Source organism: Dicentrarchus labrax, unplaced genomic scaffold, assembly GCF_905237075.1.
Source record: "Dicentrarchus labrax unplaced genomic scaffold, dlabrax2021, whole genome shotgun sequence".
In the NCBI taxonomy this organism is placed as follows: Eukaryota; Metazoa; Chordata; class Actinopteri; family Moronidae; genus Dicentrarchus; species Dicentrarchus labrax.
In genome coordinates this window covers 5,161,897-5,185,109 of record NW_026136706.1, presented here as the reverse complement: position 1 = coordinate 5,185,109, position 23,213 = coordinate 5,161,897, and the positions used below count along the sequence as shown (strand labels likewise).

The 23,213-nt window shown below is 38.4% G+C and overlaps 1 protein-coding gene across 3 annotated transcripts in view; it reads left to right on the top strand.

The window, feature by feature from the left end:
• LOC127365869 (inactive dipeptidyl peptidase 10-like) overlaps positions 1–23,213 on the top strand; it is a 191,034-nt gene that overhangs the window by 161,791 nt on the left and 6,030 nt on the right. For all 3 annotated transcript variants that reach the window (XM_051404408.1, XM_051404411.1, XM_051404410.1), the window contains exons 10-25: positions 1,412–1,509; positions 3,415–3,538; positions 7,108–7,146; positions 9,387–9,494; positions 11,006–11,097; positions 11,285–11,332; positions 12,762–12,883; positions 15,095–15,139; positions 17,190–17,288; positions 17,386–17,455; positions 18,654–18,848; positions 20,430–20,484; positions 21,123–21,222; positions 21,655–21,713; positions 22,454–22,526; positions 22,828–22,901. In XM_051404408.1, the coding sequence (XP_051260368.1) occupies positions 1,412–1,509; positions 3,415–3,538; positions 7,108–7,146; positions 9,387–9,494; positions 11,006–11,097; positions 11,285–11,332; positions 12,762–12,883; positions 15,095–15,139; positions 17,190–17,288; positions 17,386–17,455; positions 18,654–18,848; positions 20,430–20,484; positions 21,123–21,222; positions 21,655–21,713; positions 22,454–22,526; positions 22,828–22,901 (1,401 nt within the window). The remainder of the gene's footprint in view (positions 1–1,411; positions 1,510–3,414; positions 3,539–7,107; positions 7,147–9,386; positions 9,495–11,005; positions 11,098–11,284; positions 11,333–12,761; positions 12,884–15,094; positions 15,140–17,189; positions 17,289–17,385; positions 17,456–18,653; positions 18,849–20,429; positions 20,485–21,122; positions 21,223–21,654; positions 21,714–22,453; positions 22,527–22,827; positions 22,902–23,213) is intronic.

Genomic DNA, 23,213 nt, shown 5'->3' with positions numbered 1-23,213 from the left:
TTGTTACCATCTGAGGCTGACTTCTGACCTGCCTGCATCTTGTCCCCCCTGGGAGGAGTTTGAAAGACGCCAGCAGTTTACTGTATCAGTCAGCTCCCTCTCCCCCCACCAGAAGTGTAGTGCTGTTGGTTTAGTTAAGTACCAGAGCGCACGTATGACACACTCGCATATGGTGGCTTGTTTTGAAGGTTATGTAACCATGTTCCAGCAGTTGCAAGTTTACATACATTAGTCAACTATACCTAAGCACACAATATAATAGGCTACGCTATACAAACGGAGCTAAGCAGGCCTTTACTTCCTGCAGGCATTGTGGATGCAGCACAGTGCTGGCCAAGTTTAACAGGATGGCTTTGTATTTCTTTGCAAATGCATCACAAATAAATAAACCATCAGGAGAGTGAGAGATGAATGACACTATATAACACTAATGTGAAGTATTATTTTAATAAAAATGTGCCTCGTTAAATGTGTTGTACATGCCAACATAATATGTCCATAGCATAATCCTAAAGGCAACTATATTTGTGCTATGATATTCCGGTGTTTTATTTCTCCCATAATGTATTGTAACCAGTGACCAAAATTGCATTGCATTTGTTATTTTCTTTCATATTATGAAAAAAACGTTAGAAATGAATAGTACCTAATGTTAAAAAAAAACTTTTTTTTTTAGTTTTGTATCTCAGTGTGTTTGTTGAGCTGCCACTATCCAAGAGGGAGGGAACAGTTTTCCCCACTGACAGCAGCCTCAACTGAACAGAATGCAATGCACCGCAGTGATAATACACATAACCCAGTTTTCACAAAGTAGTTGGCTGGCTGCAATAGCTTTGCCCGTATTTGATTGAAAGCAGCACCTGTTGTTCCCTCAGTGGATCTGTCTATAGGGCTCTCTCTGTGCATCAATAGAAGTCATTTTAGGAATCACAGGAAATGAAAGTAGAACGAGTAGTTGGTGGAGTTAAAAAGAAAATTAGACTACAAAGAATCACAAATTAAGTCGTAGAATTCATTAACATCAAACAACACTGATCTCAACAGTGTTATACTGTGTGAGGGAAGATTTCTTGTGGATTTTTAGGCAGTACAAAGTTCAAAAGAGAGCAAATACCCACTATTTATGATTGGAATTTACAGTTGCTTTAGTCAAGTATTTCAATGCATCTTTAATCAACAGTCTTTTTCATGTCTGCTGTTTAGTTTTTAAGACAAAACTCACTTGCATCACTGCATGTGCATTTTAAAGACTTTGAAGGGACTTTTAAAGGGGTGTTCTCAATTAATTATTCATTACAAATCACTTCATCCTTCTGCAGCAACACTATCCAAAATGACAAGTGTGACTTCTAAAGCATCCTCCACTGCAATGATTTTCATCTAAACTCTGGACTGTTTGTTCTGCGTGCAGGCTGGCCAACCCAACCCGGCGGTGAGGCTCTATGTAGTCAATCTTTACGGGCCAACGCACACGCTGGAGCTCATGCCTCCCGAGACTCTCAAACTACGGTGAGAAAAGCTGCATTTTGTTTGTCAAACTTTTGCATCAGCTGACGTGCCACTTAAAGGGATACTTTTGACATTTTAAACTTTGGATGATCATTTTTCCTCACTAGACACTCTGCAGATTTAATTGGGGAATCTTGTACACTGCAGCTCGCTGTGCCCCTGCATTGCAGTTATAATAGCTGTAACTTTTACTTTCAATGAAGATAGCTAACAAACTGAAGGACAAACAGTGACCAACAAATCCCAGCCTGCATAGGTCTGGTGAGGCAAAAGACCATTTTCTTTAATCATTTCACATTGAATGGAACTGAATTTGTCATTTGAACATATTTAAAGAGACCTCATTATAAGTATGAGTTTTTACAAGATTGCATCACTGTATGGCAGAACTCAATGTTATGGCTGTTAATGATTTTCTTGTGACTTTATTTATTCAAATCTACTGTATCTACTGTACAACTGGTTGCACTTTTTTTTGTTTGTTTATTTGTTTATTGTACTGGACTCTTACTGGAGTCTTGGAGCACTCTGAGCGGCTGTGGCTCAGAGGCAGAGCGGGTGGTCCCCTAATTGTAAGGTTGGTGGTTCGATCCCTGGCTCCTCCTGTCACATGTAGAAGTATCCTTGAGCAAGATACTGAACCCCAAATGGCTTCCTTTGTGAATGTGTATGAATGTGTTAGTTTCTGTTCGATGGGCTTTGCCATTGTGTGTGAAAGGATGAATGTGGCACGTAGTGTAAAAGCGCTTTGAGTGGTCAGAAGACTAGAAAGGCGCTATACAAGTAGAGGTCTATTTACCATCTGACTCACAGCATTTTGTGAAATATTAAACCAGTCTTAAAGGTCCAGTGCGTAGAATTTAGTGGTATCTAGCGGTGTAGTTGAAGATCGCAACTGACTTTCTTCCAAGCGTGAAGGAGAAACTACGCTGGTTGCAAAATGCGCAAAAACACGATTGCCACCATCTAGAGCCTCTGTTAGGTTTGTCTTTTCTGGGCTACTGTAGAAACATGGTGGTTCAACATGGCAGAAGGAGACCCGCGGTGTCTGTATATAAAAACGGTTCCTCCGAAGGTAACAAAAACAGAAACCATACCTGTGAACATTACACCGATCAGCCACTGAGCAGCCCTATATACAACAAACTGCGTTGCACAGTGCATTCTGACACCTTTCTATCAGAAGCAGCATTCACTTTTTCAGCAGTTTGAGCTACAGTAGCTCGTCTGTGGCCAAGGCTCAATGATGCGATGGCTTAAGATCCAGTCGTCTAGACATCACAGTTTGACCCTTGAAATCCCCTGTCAGTGGTCATAATGTTATGGCAGATCGGTATGTATTGCATTTCTGCCAACAGCACCTCATAAATGTTATACACTGGACCTTTAACACAGAAATGATGTTCTCCGTGCACAAAAAGTCAGAAAGTCAAAAGGTCATGTCTTGTAACACCATGAAAAGACTGTGTAGAAGAGACATGACAAAAGAAGAGCAGAAGTTTCAGTGATTTGGTAGAGTTGTAGGGACCAGGAAGCTTAGAAATGAACCTGCGTCCTTGACCTAGTTGCCAACTGCAAAAAAAAAATTCTATTTTGACTTTTATCCTCAGTAATTTTATTTCTTATTTTAACCATGCCCAGAGACTTTAAGGAAACTGCTCATTAAAATATTCACTGTACATGGAAATAGTGAGCTGTGGTCACATAATCCTTTCATGATAACGTAACCTTCACATCAAATCTGTGCGCAACATATAATCTTCATCTGTGCACATTTTATTTTACCATTTAAAAATGCATATTTATATAATTAATCTGCATTTCCTTCTATACTGATTATCTTTAACAGTGAGCTGATAATTGCAGCACTTGAAATAACCAGTGTACTGATAATGTTTGTTACAGGGAACATTATGTGACCATGGTGAAGTGGATCAGCAAGACCAAGACATCTGTCAGGTGGTTGAACCGAGCCCAGAACATCTCCATCCTGACTGTGTGTGACACCACCACTGGAGCCTGCGTCACGGTGTGTGTATATGTGTGTGTGTGTGTGTGTGTGTGTGTGTGTGTGTGTGTGTGTGTAGAGAGAGAGAGAGAGAGAGAGAAAGATAGGAAGAGATTAAAAAGTGTGTCCTTGAGTTGATCCAAGGTGAGATGCTTTGAAAATGTTTAACATTTCGGTAACACTTTATAATGAGTACACACTATTAAGCATTAGTTATGGATCAGTAAATACTGAATTCATCATTTATAACGTATTTTTCTGACATGAATACACATTAGTATGTAGTTTATAAACAGTTAAAAATGTTTATTCATCATTGATAAGCACATTAGTTATGGATCAGTAAATACTGAATTCCTCATTTATAAAGCATGTTCCTGCCGTAAATACTCATTGCTATGTGGTTTATAATCACAGTTATAAATGTTTTACATATAAATATGTTCTATATCACTTTGTGTTGTGTCTCTCCTTCGTCTGTTAAGATAACTGAAAACTTTGTGAGTCTTGAGGCATTGCCAGCCTTTAAATCTCATTTGTAAATGCTTTATAAGCCATAGATAGTGCTCACTTTAGATGAGCTCAGACAAAATACTTAATTAACGAGTAGTAAGTGCTTCGTAACTGCCTCAATTCATGAATTCCTGCATTAATAACTGTTTATAGGACATCCATTGGAAATTAATTTGTGAGTTTTTTATGGAACATCTGCTAACACAGTCACTAATCATTAATACATGTCTGAATAGTGGATGTGCAAGTGCATGCAGAAATGTACATCTAAATAGTTTGTTCATCATTTACATACACTTTCTAAATGATATTACAAACCACTGGCAAATCCTAAATAACTGGTTAGTAAGTGATGTAATAGCCTACTTGATTTAGAAATGCTGAATCCATCATATATAAAATATGAAAATGCAATCATTAGCACGTTATAGATGAGCTTATTAATGAAGAGTAAAACATTTATAACTGTGATTATAAACCACATAGTAATGAGTATTTACGGCAGGAACATGCTTTATAAATGATGAATTCAATATTTACTAATCCATAACTAATGTGCTTATCAATGATGAATAAAAACATTTTAACTGTTTATAAACTACATACTAATGTGTAGTATCATGTCAGAAAAATGCGTTATAAATGATGAATTCAGTATTTATTAATGCTTAACTAATGCTTAATAGTGTGTACTCATTATAAAGTGTAATCAAAGTTTCTAATCTATTGTCCGCAAAATAAATGTGTTGAAAATGGAAATTTCATTGCCTGTGCAATACAACCTAATGCTCAATATCAAACTATATCAAAAGGCTAAGTAGTGCTTGTCAAAGTTTAGAGGAGTGCTATTTGCAATTGTGTATATTTGATCGAGCTTAGTAAGTTCTTGCGTATTAGTTCTTGAGTTATTTCCAAGGTAACCGATGTCTGTCCAGTGTTCATCCCCTGCACTCCTTTTCTTCAACTTTCTTTTCATGAGTTTTTGCCATTTTAAATCTTTTCCTCTTTATATCCATTGAGTGATTTCTACCTGCTCTGTTGTTGTGGGTTGAAGATGTTTTAAGAAAGAATGACACAAATGGTGGCATCTATTATTCATGTTAGACAGAGAGTACAGGTGCCTTGCATATGTTTATGAGACTCATTAACCTATTCAGCAGTCACGCAGACAAGCATTATCTGCATCGCACCGGCACAGAACTATTTTAAATTCTAGGTGAGATTTGAAAGTTTTCAGAGATAACAAATGCATCATGCACCAAACCATCTGAATGCCTTTATTTCATATAATGCTGTGCTGACGTCATATCCAGAAGAATGTTATTCCAAGCAGTCGAGTTCATGTCAGCTTCTGACTTGTTATTGTGAGTTGGAGATAACAGGGATTTCTATAAGCTACAAAATGTCCCATTTCACTGTAAACAAACACCTAGCAGCATGGATTAAAAGTCACATTTAAATCTTTAGAAAAAGAAAAGCATGATGTAAAGCTGAACATGCTTTACATTTTTTATTGAGAGGGACACATAGGTTTGGATGATATAGCTCTTGCTCTTACATGGGTTGAATGTAGTTACTGTATAGAATAGAAACAATTCAGCTAAATTATTTCACCTTCCTGAGTTTCACCTTAGTTTTTCATGAACAGGTACAAATATGTAACACAACAAAGAAGCTAATTTAGGGTATTTATCTGGTTTGACTACTACCAGCAGTCAAGGCTAAAAGTGCCATCTTGGACGAATGCATGAACACTCCTAAGTCCCAATAATGGGAGGTTTTCGATATTGTGTGACTGCAGTGTAAGGGACGTTACATGAATATTTCCAAAGTGAAATGATGGGACAGCTCTAAATTAAATCGCACAATATCCAAGATCTCCTCCAAATTTTCACATTTTGTTCATTTCTAAAGTTTTCCTCCTGAACACAAGATGTCTCCTAGTTCCCTGTGAAGTCTATTCTCAGCGTCCGTGCACTGGTAGCTTCAAGTCTCTACATCACACTTGTATAAGTAGCATACTTGTGATGTCGCAAATCATGCTCATAGGCCCCGCCCCTTAAAAATCTGATTTTCAGTGAGCCCAGAGACACGTTTCACTTTAAGCAGATGAATGTGAAAACATCCTTCTAGTGACTCTCCACAGACATCATTCTGCACAGTGAAGATCAAACATCACACAGTAGGAACAAGAAGAAAAAAAATATATTTCTGAGTCAAGGGAGACTTTAAGATCAGTCACACAAAGTGCTTAAACTGTTCACCAGTTAGCTTGCTTGGAAAGTTTTTTTCCCAATTAAATAACTTTAAAATCCTGAGATCAAAATACCAGAAAGGAATAAATGCTACAGTACAGAGAAAGTAGAAAGAAGTAAGGAGAGCTATTGTGTGTAGTTCTAGCATGTTCCCAGCTTCTAAGTCTATTAGCCGTTAGCTGGCTCAACAACAGTAGTTCACCACAAGTTTTCTGAAATCATAGCACATCTGCTGAAGTAAACTCCTTCCATATTCTCTCAATATTTGGATGACACACAGCAGTGTTAACCCTGCAGTTGAACTGTGGGACTCAACAGGCCGCTTTCCAGTTCCGTGCTCCCTGATTCGGTGTGATTTGCACGAACAAACATGCCGCCCAGCCAAGAGGCAGCTTAGCCCAGGCCTGGACACAGCCCCTGCCAAAACTCTGGCTCTCGCTCATGCATATTGGTTTGGAATGAGGGCTCAGACTGGGAATGGTGTCCCCAGTGGCGTGTTAAAATAAACAACAAAATAAGGGGTCCATTATGTGACAGATGATTCTGTCTGGAAAATATGCCTCTGAAGTGTTATTCCAAAATAACTTTTACAAAATATGAAAAATATAACACTTTTAAAAATGTTTTGCTGACTGTCATAAAAGAAAAATCATTTGGGGAAAGAATATGATTACACTGCATCTACAATATTGTTCTCTATTTTACAATCTCTGTGTACCAAGTCGAAGTGTAACGCAGTGCCAAGAAAGAAAAGATGAGAGAGTTCTGATGATCTGAGTGAATTAACAGCAGTCTGACATTTTGCTCTGACATCTTTTTCAGAGACATGAAGAAAGCTCTGAGCTCTGGCTTTCCAAGCAGGTAAAGTGCCACTGTTACTGTCTATTCTTGTAAGCATGTGCTCCAATGCTGTATGTGACATGAGGGACAACTTCACCAATTTTCCACCTCATACGAACACTCTTCTCAGTACTCCGTATCTTAATATCCTAATGTGTCGACCCTTTAAATCATTTTCCTCAGCAAATGAAACTGCGAGGCTCTGAAAGGAGTGAACTTAATTATCACATGTAGGATTTAGGAGCAAAGAACAGAGCCTCCCTTGGAGATACAGATAATATTGAAGTGCACTGGGTGCATTGCACAAGTTAAAACAAGCCATTTAAATCAGTGTTTTCATTCAATAGTTCATCCAAGGAATTTTCAAAATTGCAGCACATGAACTTTTTTAGAAAAATATTTAGATAACCTTTCCCTGTGAAGATGGACAAAGCATGGCTGTGCTGTAGAATTTACTTATTTGATCCCCATCCCTTTGCTTGTGTAATAATGTCCGTGGAGCCAAGGACATTCAGTAGCCTGGCTTCAAATAAAAGCCAGCAAGGCCAAAGCATGACCCTGTAGCACTAGTTCAATTTAGATATGGTGGAATATTATTTTTCAGAGTTCAGATTGAAACACGTTTGGATTTATTTCTCAAAGGAGAGAGTGCAGTCAACATTAGTTTTTTTTATATTATTTACTCAGATAGTTTGGATTGCAGTGACGGAGGCAGAGGAGAGAAAGATTCTGGCAGGATTTGATCATATCGCCCTGCAGTCATACATGTTTGGCTGTAGCGGCGGGTAATTTCACCACTTGACAGTTTTGGCACGCAGAGCTACATGTCTTTGTTAAGGTGCTAATCTGCGAGATGCTCATTTACTGACTATGGGGTTGTGTCGGTGCAGAGAGAGGCCCTTTGCTAACACATTTTTATGTAGGATTGTCTCATAAGACCTCCGAGATCCACAGCACTTTCTTCGAAATGCCAAATGCTCATACGGGGTAACTCTCTCCATCTGAGGCAGACTGTGTTTGTGTTACTGAGTAAGATGTTTATTCAGTGTAGGTTTGATGAATTCACTCAACAGTATGTGCTTATCTGGCTGGAGTTGAACTATTTTATGTAAGGCTATCTAAAATGTATTCACTTGAGAGTCCAGGACTATGATTTTCTGTTAGCAAAGTTCAATGGTGTTAGAAGTATTCATATATCTTAAGAGTAGCAATACCCCAATGTAAAAAAAAAAAACTCAAGTAAAATTTGAATTGAATCAATAGAATTAAAAGATCAAAACTATGTATTATGTAGTTAGGTAGGCCCTTGACATTGCTATATTATATATTTCATATAAGTGGATTATTGTTATTCATATATTAACATGCAACCAACATTTCAGTCTTGTATCTGGTTGAGGTGGAGCTACTAAGTGTTTTGTCTTTGCCAAAAAATGTATTTGCAAAGGAACTATGCAGAAACCTTTGCTCTCAAATGTGATTGATGCAATATTTGCCTGTGAAATGCTGGGGATCGGAAGTAAAGAGTGGTGGAAAATTGAAATATTAAAGGAAAGTACAGAGCTGTACTTAAAGGGGCACTCCAGCGATTTAGCATTATGCTTCCAATAATACAAAAAAACCCAATAATCAAAGTTGATATATCCTGACTTTTAGTAGTTGAGCTCCCAAAACACTTGATAGACACTAGGTACATTCCCGATAATGCATCTTTTTGTTTAAACCTCCCAGCTTGGTAATAGCCAGTCAAACTTTATGTCATAGAAGGCATTACACAAATAGGTTGTTGTACTCCTCATCAGTAAATTGATGGTGTAAAATCAGTGCTGTTAAGTATGCCACAGTGCTTGTATAAATGTGTACTTTGTTCCTTTAAAGTACTGTTTTAGTTTCATGGTGCACTTTTCTCTCTGCTGACCATGCTAACTACCCATTTCCCTTCCTGGAAAAGGGTTCTCTCACTCAGTGTTACATCAATCGACAGCAGCAAAGCAAACATTTATTCAAATGATTGTTGCAGATTTACTCTCAGGCTGAAAAAGTGGTTTGACTGTAGAGGCCATTTTCACATCACTCTTCATTCTTTTTGTCCACTTGTTAGTGCTGTTGACGTGAAGGGTAAATATAGTAGTATGCTTCATACCTTTTCACAATAAATGGAAATCTGAGTTTTGTCATACATTTAGACCCAGCCTGGTGTGGATTGATTGATTTATTGGGTGATAAGTGCTGTAGAGTTGATGCATCCTTGCTTTCTGCAGAACCAAGAACCCGTTTTCTCCAAAGATGGCAGCAGATTCTTCCTGACTGTCCCGGTGAAACAAGGAGGGCGTGGAGAATTTCACCACATCGCCATGTTCACCACACAGGTAAAGGTCCAGTTTATACAGCGTATAGCCACAGTTTTCATACCCAAGGGATCTAGAAAGTTCCTTTATTCTAACAGGATGGGTGCTGAGTTCCGCCACAACTTTAATAGAGCTGTTTAATGTGCAGCCAAGTGTATGCTCTCATAGTTTAACCGAAAATGGAGGAAATTACTCACAGCAGCCCTTATTTGTCATGCTGTTGTCGAACCGTTAATTGAAGTCTTGCCATAATCAAGAAACTTCTTGCAATTGATTTATGATACTTTCCTCCTCAGCAGTATAGGCACAAAATCCAATAAAAGGAGCATGTTCTCATTAACACAGATACTAAAACTTCTCCATCTGTATCCAAAGAAATACACAAGTTTCATGTTGGATTTTAGTTGAGTTATTTAAATGCAGGTTTTATGAGCCATTGATTGTTTTTTTGCCGTTTTTGTACCACAGAGGTCCCTCTGATTTTATTCCAATTAAGGGAGCAGTTTCCCCATGATAAAAGCAAAAGTATTAGTTTTTTGGATTAATCCATCACTGGGTGAACATGTATAGCTTATAATTAATTTGTCAGACTTGGTAATTTTTTCTACAGTTAAAAGAAACTGTATCAAGGAAATACTAATATCCAAACAAGTTTTAATATTTAAATGATATTATTGTGTTTGGGACTGTCATCCAAAATGACCCATATGACTAGCAGAAATACTTGTTTTCTGATCTGCCACCCGTGGTTATATGTTTAGGTTTGGTTTACTACTCAGTTAAGGTAAGGTAACGTCACCTCAAGGTGAAAAGAAGTCAGCGTTGACTGCCGCACAAGACGTGTTGGAACTGGGGTCCTCAAAGCCAAGCTTTTCAAGATTTAAAATAGCTCCACTGCGGCCCTTTGCTGCATGTCATGCCCTCTCTCTCCACCCACCTTTCCTGTCTATCTACAGCTATCTCTATCAATAAAGCCAACAAAAGGCAAAAAAAACCCAAAAACAAATAAACAGGAGAAGTGCCTCGCTTAAATTAATAATGCCTTAAAAGGATTTCTTTTGTTCTGCGTATGTTTCTCCAAATCTCTAGTTGATTTAGTCCGATAGTGTCCCCATTCGCCACAACAACCTCTGTAATAACCTGGGCTGATTCACATTGCTTATGTCACACAAGATGTATGTATTTACTTAAACTGTTACTTAAGTTAATGCCTTGGTATGCGTTGGTGTGCTACCAGCCTGATAAAAATGCATTGTTTTATCATCAAACAACCTCAGGGGAGGAACCTGAATCTAGTTAAAATACAAAAGTGGAGGCAGGTATAAAGAGAGAGAGTTAGAACAGCAAAGGGAGAGAATCTATGGAATGCTAAAGTAGCTTTCCCAGTGCTCCTCACTCCCGGCAGTGCTGCAAGCAATGTTAGACGACCGGTCTTGTGTTGAAGACTGTTCTCTTGTCATGTAGTGAGATCCTTCTGCGAGCTTACCAAGTTCAAACAAATAACCTATACTCATCTTCTTTTGTTGTCTCAGTTCAGAGCAGATCAAAATGAAGTCCGACATCTGACATCAGGAAACTGGGAGGTGACCAGGATCATTTCCTATGATGAGAACACTGACAACCTGTAAGTCTAACCAGTTCTAGACATACTAACCGCAACATGATGCATACGCTATATTCTCTAAATTAATCAGTATCCGGTCTGTCCGCTGGTGAGTCACATTTTAGACACTGAACTAAATACTGTACACACAAGAGTGCGTGGTTGGCTAAGCATGCATGTGATATGTATGTATGTTTTCTCTTCACAGTTATTTTCTCAGCACAGAGGGGTCACCACGAAGGCGGCAACTTTTCAGGTTAGTTTTGCATTTGGTAATTATATAGCAACCGCTGCTGACAGCTGTTGTACTTACAGTGCTTCAAATGTGCTACCACAAAGTTATTTTCATTAACATTGACACTTTTATTAATCTGATATTATTTTCTTTCTACTGTGCATATTAACGGATAACGCTGAGCTTTTAATGATCGACAGTGAATTTCTCCTGCTAACAAATATTGTCTGTGTATCCAGTGCATGTAATATATATAATATAATTTATTGTCCTGCAGACACCTCCAATGTTGCCACCTCTAAAACTATTAAAAATACATCACGCACGGTATTGAGGCACTTGGTGACATTGTAATAATCACAGCCAGGAGAAATTATTCTGAAACAATTAGCCAAGTGGATTATCAGTCTCTAGATAGTAACAGTATCAGTCAGACATCACTGAGCATGCTCAGGAACTTTGTTCCTAGTTTACACTGCTTAAGGGCAACAGCTAATTATCATTTTCATCACAGAGTCATCAGCTAATTATGTTCTTGATTGTTGGTTAATTGCTGTGTCTATACAATGTCAGATAACAGTGAAAAAGCCACAAATATGAAATCGTCATATTGGATAAGCTGGAATCAGGGAATGTAAAAAACTATTTTTAACAATTAATTGAATACATTTTTTTATGTTAGTTGACTAATTGATAAATCAACTAATTGTTGCAGCTCAGAGAGATAAACTACAGTTTTTTTCTTAACGGGATAGTTCAGGTTTTTCCAATTCGGGTTGTATGAGGTTCTTATCCATAGTCAGTGTATTGCCTATAGTACACGGCAGTCGATGCGACCCCAGTTTGGAGGGGCAGGCTGGAGTACCAGTACAGAAGCAGAGCTGTGGACGGGGGCTTCAGAAAAATGTATTTTTAGCCACATAAAAAGGCCCACTTCAGACAAATCAGTATTGGTGTAAGTGTACCTTTATATTGGCTTTATATTTTCATCGCTTTACCTTGACGTCAGACGTTCTTCTCCGGTGGGAAACTGAAGCTGTTATGCTCTCTTCAAAGCCACCAGACTGCTTTGAAATCAGTTTCAGACTGACAGCAAGGCATATCGGGGAAACTAGTCTGAATGTAAATGTGAACCAATATAATTTCTTTTTGGCTAAAATAAATTTTTCCATCCACAACAATACATTGCTTAGTTCCCATGCTAGTACTATTGCTTGCTTCTCCAAACTGAGGACATATGGATAAGTACCTCATACAAACCCACTTAAAAAAAACCCAACTATCCCTTTAAGTTCTCTATATTAGGTTGTCTACACAGGTAATATTATATAAAACAAATATTTTTGTCTGTGGTCTCTTCAGCGTATTTTTAGTAGCTAAAAGTAATGCCACCATTACCCTCGATGTGCTCCTTGTCTTACTTTCCTAATTCATCATCTTCCCTCCTCAGTGTTAAAACTGTAGGTCTGTTCCCACGACGGTGTTTGACATGTGAGCTAAATAAAGCGCACTGTCTGTACTTCGATGCTGACATCAGCCCCACAAACCAGCACATCATCCTCCACTGTAAAGGTAGGCCATCTAATATCCTAATTTAAGGCTCTTCCAGTGTCTGCTCTTACAGTTCTATTGAAGTGGCAGTTAAGAGGATCTTCAGCTGCCATAATAACACATATTTCCAGGAAAAATGGACTATGAGGGTGCGGGTATAATTACAAGGAATTATTTTGCGAAATTGTTCACAGACTTGTTCAAAAGTGTGCATGACTTAGAAAGCACAGCAGTATGAAGTAAGTTACCTGCCACTATAAAACTGTAGCAGACTTCACCCACGCCTTCCTCAGTAGAGTGAGAATAACAGGCACCTATGATATCTTTCTGCTAACTGTTACAACCTACATGCTAACAAAGTCAAATGCAGTTTGGCATGAATGGCCAATTTTGTGGGGAGTAGCAGAATTAGCAAGTAGTGCAAATAATTACTGCTGGCAGGGAGTAATAAGTAAAGTAATAATATTACTTTTGAAAAGAGTGATATATTACATTTTTTGAGTATCTATAGCCCAACACGGCATACAAACTCTACAATCTGGCAAAGACAGAATGGAAACCGGCCCGTATGTATTCTGCAATACTAATGAGGGAAATGGGGTCGAGGTGAGCAGGTGGGCGGGGAGACGGTGAGGAGATGGCGGGAAAGAGGTGACTGCAGGGCAGGAGGGAGTGGCTGGATCTGAAATGACAGTATGTGACAGGGACAGTGGAACAGACAGCAGATTGAATACTAGGAGCTGGCAATCGTTACAGCAGTCCTATTTTCCAACTTGTTTTGAATCATAATAATGTATTAGATGAAAGCAGATTAACAGTAGTTGCAGTTAGTTTTTTTTTTTTTTTTTAGTTTTTTTATTTTACTTTATTCTTTTTTTTATTTTACAGAAAGTAAAATAATATCAATTCAAATGTGTGATACAGAGGTTACATTTCGGCATACAGATTTTCTTTGTGAGATCCATAAAGATATAAATGTGTTCATCTAAACACACTGGAGTAAACTTTGCACTCAAGCTTTTACCTTTGAGTTAAAGTTCTCTGTACTATAAAAGACGACACAACTGCAGATAGTTGCAGGTAGCGTATTATAAAACTCTTAGAATCTGGGGATAAATATTATAAAGTGTTTTATGTGTTTAAATTGATTCATCTGGTAGATGTCAGGGTTTCCCATGTAGTACGTCACCCTCCAACTCTTCAGTTTTAAATTAATCTCTCATCAGTTCCAAATGAGAGGCATAAAATTTAAATAATTAGCCACAGTATTTTGTATAATTACCTTTGGGTAGCGTTATTGGGAAACGAATAGCTTATTTAATAGAGGGCAACTCTTTATATTGTTTGTGGTTTCAATTTATTTCGAGCAGATGAAAGCACTTCATGCTCTTGGCATTTGGTGGGGTGATTTATTGGACAATAACACTGTTCCCTTTCCCAAAAGCAATAAAAATAATGGAGAAAGCTTGTTGTCTTTAGAGGGCCAAGTTCACATAACCTCAGCAAGTTTGTCCTGACACCTGATTTCATCAGGAGCAACACAAGCCTTTTAATTCTACTCATAAAATGCTTTTGATTAGTTTAGTGTTTTCAACCAGGTACATGCACATAATGAAACCATTTTTCTGTGTGATATGAACAAGTGTAGTAAAGAATGCAAAGGTCAAAGCTAATACAGCTTATACCAACAGTAAGTGCAAGTGTAGAAATAAAGTAAGAGCTATGGTTTGTGTTTTAGAGCAAAGAAAGTAGAGCAGGTGGAATGTGGTTGTGGCGTGGAGGAGTGTGTTTTGCAGCTGCCGAGGGAGCATTTTAGCCACAGCTGAGCCATTGAGCAAACCTGCCATCCTATTAACCTCTGACTAAGTATTTTGCAAAAGGACATTGAAAAGAACTGACTTAATTTGACAGTCTGAGGCTATTAGGGAGGCAGTGTGAGTGACCTTTAACCCCTAATTGATACAGGTAAGGAAGGGAAGGTGAGAAGCAAAACAGAGAAAACAAGACAGCTGCCTGCATTTGACTTTTGTGTAGCTGCTTTAGTGGAGCATGTACAAAATACCATTTACGATGTCATGTTATTATGTTGGTTTGAAGAATACCAAAGTTTTTACTTGGAAATGTAAAATTGTCCGTCGATATGTATGCAAAGCACACTTAATTCTGGCGTGAGGATTATAGAATGACAGGATAATGTTTAAGTTGCACTCACAAGTGTTTTTTTCCTTTTAGGTCCTGGAGCACCAACTGTGATCTTACACAGCCTCAATAATTCAAGTAAGGAATTCCTTTAGTCTTATGGGAATGTCGGTTTATTTTAACCCTTTAACCCATTTTCCATAAATTTGGCTATTGCCGTTTTATGTTTTATGATACTGCATATATGATATTGCACTCGCCACCTCCAGTGTGTGAACTATGCCATGGCTTTTGGGGGACCTCACTTTTTTTAACTGTAAGGGGGCTGATACACTATTGAATAAAAAATGGACATAAAGTTTGCCATCAAGATATCAAATGCAAGGAGAAACGCAGAAGTTTATAATATTGTCTCGACTGCCACACTCGGTCATGGCAAGAATATGAATTCTGGAATCTTTATTAAAGTGAATTAGTGATCACTAATAAATCCCCCTGATTCATGAATCACACATCAATAATAGCCTAATTTTATGCATGAACCATGGTGATAAAGATAGAGGAAAAAAAGAAATGCATGGCAAAAATAGTATATCGTCAATCTTTTAGAGACCACCCAAAATTTCACAGATTGTCAGCTCATGAGGAGCTCCCCCCCGTCTCCCCAGTAGTTCCCACCCATCATTCAGTGATTTCACGTCGAGCAGCTGAAATAACTTCTGAGGAAAATATATTTTTGGGTAGAGGAGGAGTCTGTTTTACCAATCAGGACTACACAATGTATGATTATACAGACTGTTAAATGAGATTTTCAGAAACTATAGTTATCTCATTTCATCCAATTGTCCATTTCTCACATTGTTTAGTTTTTTATTCTTTGGCGACTTTTTTACTTAGTTTGCGTCTTGTTTATCATTGAAACAAATTAACACTGTCAGGAAGACCAGACAAGAGACCACTGCGATACTCCACCCTGCTGGAGCCGAGGGGATCGGAGAGTTTCTCTCAGTCTTGTCTGCACACAAAACCTCTAATTCTCAGTTTTTAGAGTATAAATGGATGATTTAGTGATTGCCTTAATGGGGTTGCAGAGCCAACGTCTGAGTCTATTGAAAAGTACTCAAGGCAAAACTTAAATGGTGGTTTATGAGTTTTCCTTTTTGAAGCCGTCTTGCTGTCAGAGCCAACAGCGTGAAAAGAAAAGACCGCATGAGCTTCATCTCGTTTTCAGTTGATTCTGGTCAACAGGGGGTCTTACAAATCTAGATTTCTTCCCTTTACAACTTTCTTTCTTCTTCCTTTCCCACAGGCGTGGACCAAGACACATGCTATACACACATACACACACATTATTGCATTCACTCTCAGCACACACACTCACACACACACACTTACCGTACACACATGCTTCTTCTTGTTATCCATGCCCTGTATGTCTATCAGTATTTTTTTTCCCCCGCAAAAAGTTAACAGCTGTGCTGCAGAAAAGCAAGCAATTTGCCCAGGGTTATTTGGATAGGCCCTCCATCCACAGCTGGGAACTTGAGGCCTCTGGCGGTTTCATAATGAGACGTCTATTGATTCTGGGTTTTCCATTAGAAATGCTGGATGAATTCCATTTCATTTAGCTGCTTCTCAGATGGCTTGAATGGAAAAATGGCCAAACCAGAGAGTCATTGTTTATTACATGTGGAGAAAATAGCAGGGCTCTTGTTTTTGAGACCAGGACGAGCAAGCTGCCGTTCAGAAATTGAACCTTTTTTTGAAAGTTTTTGGTGCTCATCAAATTTAACTGTAGTACTGAGTTGTTATGGTTTGAATTGAGGTCAGAGGAAAATTATTTGTTTCCTTTCCAAAATAACAAACTGTATCCTTTTGAGATTTTTTTTGTCAGTGACATGATTCACTGCATTCCATTATTTGCAACAGATAAGCCTAACATAGATGAAATCCTGGAATGTGTTTAGCTTCCCGAACCCTTTTACATTCACCACAAAATCAAACAATGTCAGAAACGATCCATGATATTCAGATCATCTTACCTACACTTCCCATCTCATCTCCTTATATCACTGGCTCGAAAGACAAACCCTGACGTCATTAGGGGTCATTTGTATGCAGCAGCACTTCGATTATTGACAGCAATTTTTGGACTCATCCTTTAAACACAATCCTCTGCTCCTTACAGATTACTACATCCTTGAGAACAACTCTTTGCTAAAGGCAGCCTTGAAGTACAAAAGGATCCAGCTGATGGACTTCAGGACTGTACCGATGGAACATTTTGGTGAGAATAAAGTACTGGTTTCTATACTGTACTGTGAACCACAAATGAATTGGTGTTACAGTTGCTACAGTTGTTGTTGTTGTTGTTGTTTTCACAGATTTACCTTTGAAGATCTCCTACCCACCAGACTTCTCTGATTCCCGTCACTATGGACTCCTGCTGCTGGTGTATGTACCATACCGCAGGATGTGTCAGAAATGTATACTGCATGATAAACTGACTGATACACTCTGTGGTCGACTCTTTTATCCAAGCAGCTATACAGAGCAGAAAATATATGCGTGTTTAATGTTTGAGGGCACAGTTGTAATCAAACTCCTGACAATAGTGACATTTGCATACAGACTAGGCCATGTTATGTAAATCACATGGTACCTTTGTGGCACCCTGTGATTGAATAATAAACCAGTAAAAAGAAAATTCCAAACTGAAAGAAAGCTGTTTTAGAAGAACAAGATTTACTTTATTATTCCTCGATGGGGAAATTCTTTTTTCACTCAATGTTTTACACACACAGGCCCAAAATACAACCACACATGCAAATATGGAGAGATGGGCTGCAATGTAGCGGCACACAGGGAGCAGTTAGGGGTTTGGTTCCTTGCTCAAGTTCACATCACCACTTCTGGTGGAACTGGCCCCTCTCCAGCAGTACACACTCTATACTTTGGTCTATGCTGGACGTAGGACGCGACCCTACACTTCCAACGCCAAGTTCCTATAGGGATTCAGCTACTGCTGCCCCATGGCACATGTGAATGTTTTCAACTAATTTCATGAAAAAGGCAACAATGAATTGAATGTATCCAAAGTCTAATATATATATAGCTCTGTTGTTGTCCAAAAACTATTAAAAACACATAAATGAGTCACACTGTTGTGCTGGGTGACATCTTCCTTTATAACCCACACACACACACACACACACACACACACACACACACACAGAAGTTTACTATTCCGCATTCACCATCCTGCTGCTCTAAATGCTCACTGCAGCACGGAACCATGTTAATCCGCCACTGAAAGTAGTCCCCAACAAATGCACTATTTACTCCTTTTTGTGTAACATTTTGTAAAACTACAGTGCCCAGCTGTTTTGTGAATTTTTTAAAGAAATGGAAGTCTGAAATTATGGTCTAACATGTTGCTGGTTTTGCTCTTTAATGGGTTTCTTTAATTGGATTTATTGGCGGATGTGTGAAGAAATGAATAACCTCATCCATTAAAAAATAACTAAGGAGTATCTCTATACATTAAAACAAATTCACTGAAATCCTTGTAATTGATCGCCCTCAGCTGCAGCAGTTTAATTTTGCGAATTGGGATTCTCTAAGTGTTCCTTATTTTTATATGTCTGTGCAGTGACAGCGCCCCTGGTGGTCAGGCTGTGAGTGACCGCTTCTCTCTCAGCTGGGACTCTGTGCTGGTCAGCTCAGACAGCGTCATCGTGGCTCGTCTTGATGGCCGGGGCAGCGGCTTCCAGGGTCAGAGGATCCTGCACGAGGTTCACCAGAGACTGGGAACTGTTGATGTTCAGGACCAGATTGCAGCAGTAGAGTACGTTGTCAGATTCACTTTATTCCACTTCAAACTTTTTTTTTTTGTGCTTTCAATTGACAAATTGTACTTCGTACAAGTAACTCCACTTCAGAGATTCATAACTGTCACATACATGCTGACTCTTTCGTCTAATTAAAGTCTGGTAAAACCGTTTGTTCCCAAGTTAAAGATAAAAGTACAAAATCCTTCCCTTTTACCCTCAAACTTATAATATAAGTTCTTTATCATTTTCCTTTTGACAAAAGAATACATTTTAGAGCTTCAGAGGTTGGTTTAAAAGCAGTCTGTTAGGGGCCCATGTACAGACATAGAGGACAAGACATTTTTTGGAAAGAGCTTTTAAATATATCACCTGTTCTATATCAGCAGATTTAAGTTTTCTCATTTGTCATGGGATTGTGTTAGGGATAGAAAGCTCCAGAAAAGCTACTTGAGGTAAGATTGTTTGTTCAACTGCTGTTTCAACATCATGTTTTGGAGGATCTGCAGTATAAACAATATGTTTTCTGAAGCAATATAATAATGGAGGTTTTATGGCTTGCAGCTGATGCTTTCTTATTTCCAAACAAAGATTTGACTGAAAGTTACACAGCTGGTTCTTCATTCTCCAGAGATGCATACAAGAGGAATAAAGCTGGCATTGATTTTGATTGCAGTTTCTTTCCATTGTCTGCACTTGTCAATGTGGCACTAGATTCCCCTTATTATATGTTCTCTCTGCTATGATGTTCCTTATCTACCAGCAGGAAAGTGTTTCTCCCAGCTCCTGTTTGTTGTTGTTTTTTTAATTTCTAGACAATTTTCAGCCAGTTTCCTTTTATTTCACAGATTAAGTGTTGTTAATTTCACTCATTAATTGCTACTCCACAAATTATTCCACACAGATAAAAGTTCATTTAAACATGTCAAATTTATACAGGCTTTTGAAAAATACTGCCTAACTGAAATGAGAGGATTTCACAGAATGAACAGATGTGTGGCAGGAGTAGAAGCAGATGTAGGTTAAACCTTGTGTGCTATTAGCTGGATGTAAATGTGAGAGCTGCTCTTAAAGGTCAAGTTGGCTCTTCAGGGCATTCTGGGGAGAAATCCTCAAACCAAGGTTTACTTAATGCTTAACCTCAAGCTCCCTGTGTTTTGTCGGAAGGATTACATTGACCTCATGAAACTACTTGTGTTTATAACTTTGCATTCATTAGCAAATATTACTGATATGACCACAACAATCTTTGGTATCGATCTTTTTTTAACCAGATGATTGGCACACAAGCAGTTCTCCACTTATCCTCCATTATTCCACCATATGTGACTGTGGAAATATTTGTGACACAACTTCTCTAACTACTAACTACTTAAACTACATTAAGGTCAAATATACAGTAATAAATAAGATATGAAAATAATAAAACAAGTATAATGACATTGATAGATAAAAGTAAAAGTAAAGCAATTTTACCAATATTAGCTCCTGTTAAGATCAATCATGCCTGACCTATAACATTCTGCTCTTCTGAAGTTTCAGATGATATTAACATAAATATGAACCATAGCTCATATGGTATGTGTTTTCTTTTCCAGATACATGATGAAATTTCCATATATTGATCGGACACGGATAGGGGTGTTTGGAAAGGTGAGCCCATGTTCATGTCTATAATTAGATGGAAAATATATTCAATCTCTGATCTATTTTTACCATATTCATATTGCATATTGCTGCTGCTGCTGAGAAAATCCATGTTGAGTATACCGTACGAATCGATAAGTTTTTCAAAAATATATACTTGTTTACTCATTGTCGAAATTATGTATTATGTTTTTACTCTCACAAAAGTGGGTAATTTTTATTGTTTGCTTTAAAGGACCAGTGTGTAGGATTAAGTGGCATCTGGCAAATAACTGAATCTGTATTTGACGCTCTGGGAATGAGAAGTGAAGGCTATGAACTGTGTAGGAGAAACTACAATACAATACTCGTGAAAGGACCAATCTACAGTCAGTCTTTGGTTTGTCTGCTGTAGATAAATACCGGCTAATTCTAAAGTAACGAAAACACAACAATTCCTATATTCAAGTGATTATTTACTAATAGAAATAGGAATATTTCTGCCAATTGATCCTCCTAAATGTTATACACTGGACCTTCAAGAGGCTATTTTCTTACATTTCTAGTGAATGACTCCAATGATTTAATTTGAGTTTATTTTTTATAGTTTTTAATCTTTGAGTATTTAACCATTGTTTCATGAATGTCTATGTTTGTCTGTGCAGGGTTATGGAGCGTACATTACGTTAATGATGCTTAAGTCTACTGACAGCCTCTTCAAATGTGCTTGTGCAATGTCACCAGTGACAGACTGGAAACTCTATGGTGAGTACAAAAACCCTCCGTAAATCCTGCATCATGGTGAATTTAAACTTCAAACAAAGACTTCCCTCTTAATATCTGCCATCTGGCAAGTCAAGTATCAGTAAAACTTTCAAGTATAAAAATTGATACAACATTTGTGTGGAGGCAGAGAGTATAATATGTAATTTCTGAACCTGTTTACCTCTGACCAAAAAATGAGATGAATTTGATCCTACAGCTCTATAGCTAAATACCAGAGTAAAGAGTCCTTTACAGTCTTAAGCTGACACAGAGGATCCTTTCACCTACACAAGGTGTCATTACCTCTGCACTGACAGCATGTCATTTGGGCACAGGAGGACAGGAACTCCACTTTGTTTAAGTACTTAGCTGCAGCTGAAGCACTGTGTACCGGCGGCACTGCTAAGAATTTATCACTTCTCATTTGCACAGCATCAGCGTTCTCTGAGAGATACCTTGGCATGCCATTACGGGATGACAGCAGATATCAGGTGCGTGTTTACTACCTCCCCTCACTTGTTTGCCGTTGATCTTTGAAAGCAGCTTGCCGTAACATCACTGACACACCTACAGTTAAGCTCCTACAGTTGCTGAATGCGGCTATCAAAGGCAAAGGCAGCGATGCTTTGCCTTTTCTTGTGTCTTTTCATGCTCTGTAGGATTTTGTCACTCATCTCTCTTTGGTAACTGTGTGCGCCAGTGTGTCAGATCACATACCGGAGGTTTTTTATAAGCTGCTGCAAAATGGGTTGCCTGGCTCTCTCAGGCCTCCCGCACAGACAAGATGTTGAGCTATCAGAGGTGTTTTCCACAATGATAAAAAAGAGGGAGTGGGGGAGAACAAAACTCGTTTTTGCAAGCACATTGTAAACAACCAAACAACAAATCTGTCCCAAAGAGGTAATTCACTGCTCTCAGTTTTCTGCAGCTTTGCATTTCCTGTATGCAGACTTGATTTTACACCTTTTTCCTCACAATTGGTTCAAACGGTTATATTCCAAGCATAGAAAATAGTGTCAATGGGAGATACTTTATCACTTGATCTCTAATTGGATTAAATGAGTGTGTCTGCATGTGTCTGTCTCTGTGTGTGCATGTAATCAGGATATAATGTAATTTACCACAGTGCCTTTCATTCCATCATACTTTGTATGTTTTTATTGCCTTCCTCAATGCCACTTAGCACATCTATCAACCTATTATCTCCCCACTATTTCTGATTTCCTCGCAGTTTTCCAGTGTGCTGCAGAACGTTCAAGCACTTAGGGAGCAGACACTGATGCTGGTGCACGGCACAGCCGATGGTAAGAGAAAATAAATGGTGACAGAATGAAAATACTGTATCTGTGGTGTATCACTGCTAAGCACAAAGAAGCATGCAATCCTGGAAGGTAATGAGGCAAATGGTTTTTAATCAGAAGATAAAAGAAAACTGGGTTATTTTAATGGATGCTGGGATTTCCAGAGGAAAACATTTGCTGCTGAATCATGCATGTCGAATTTGTTGAGATATTTCCATCCTTCCAGAATCTGATTGTCTCTTCTTTTTCCCAGTTAGGATTCAGGCTGAAACTTGCTGACATGTTTCGTTTTCTTTATTCCCAGCCAACATCCACTTTCAGCATACTGCTGAGCTCGTCAAGAACCTTGTGAAAGTTGGAGCAAACTACTCAATGCAGGTGTGTATCGCAGAGATAGCAACACCAAGGCACATTCTTTATACTGCATTTGTAAAAACAGTGATGAAATGCACATTTTGTATAATGCCACGGAAACACATACAAAATCATGTAAATAATACATTTAGATTTGAAGTGTTTACAGATGCCAGAGCCAGACCTACCAGATAATATGTGCACTGCTCCTGTGGTGTCAGATTTTACCTTTTGTTTTTACCTAGCTCAGGACAATTACCACAATCGCCAGACTGTGAAGAAACATGGATATTTGCATTAGTGTTACACGTCTCTCTCTTATAAACTAAACTACAC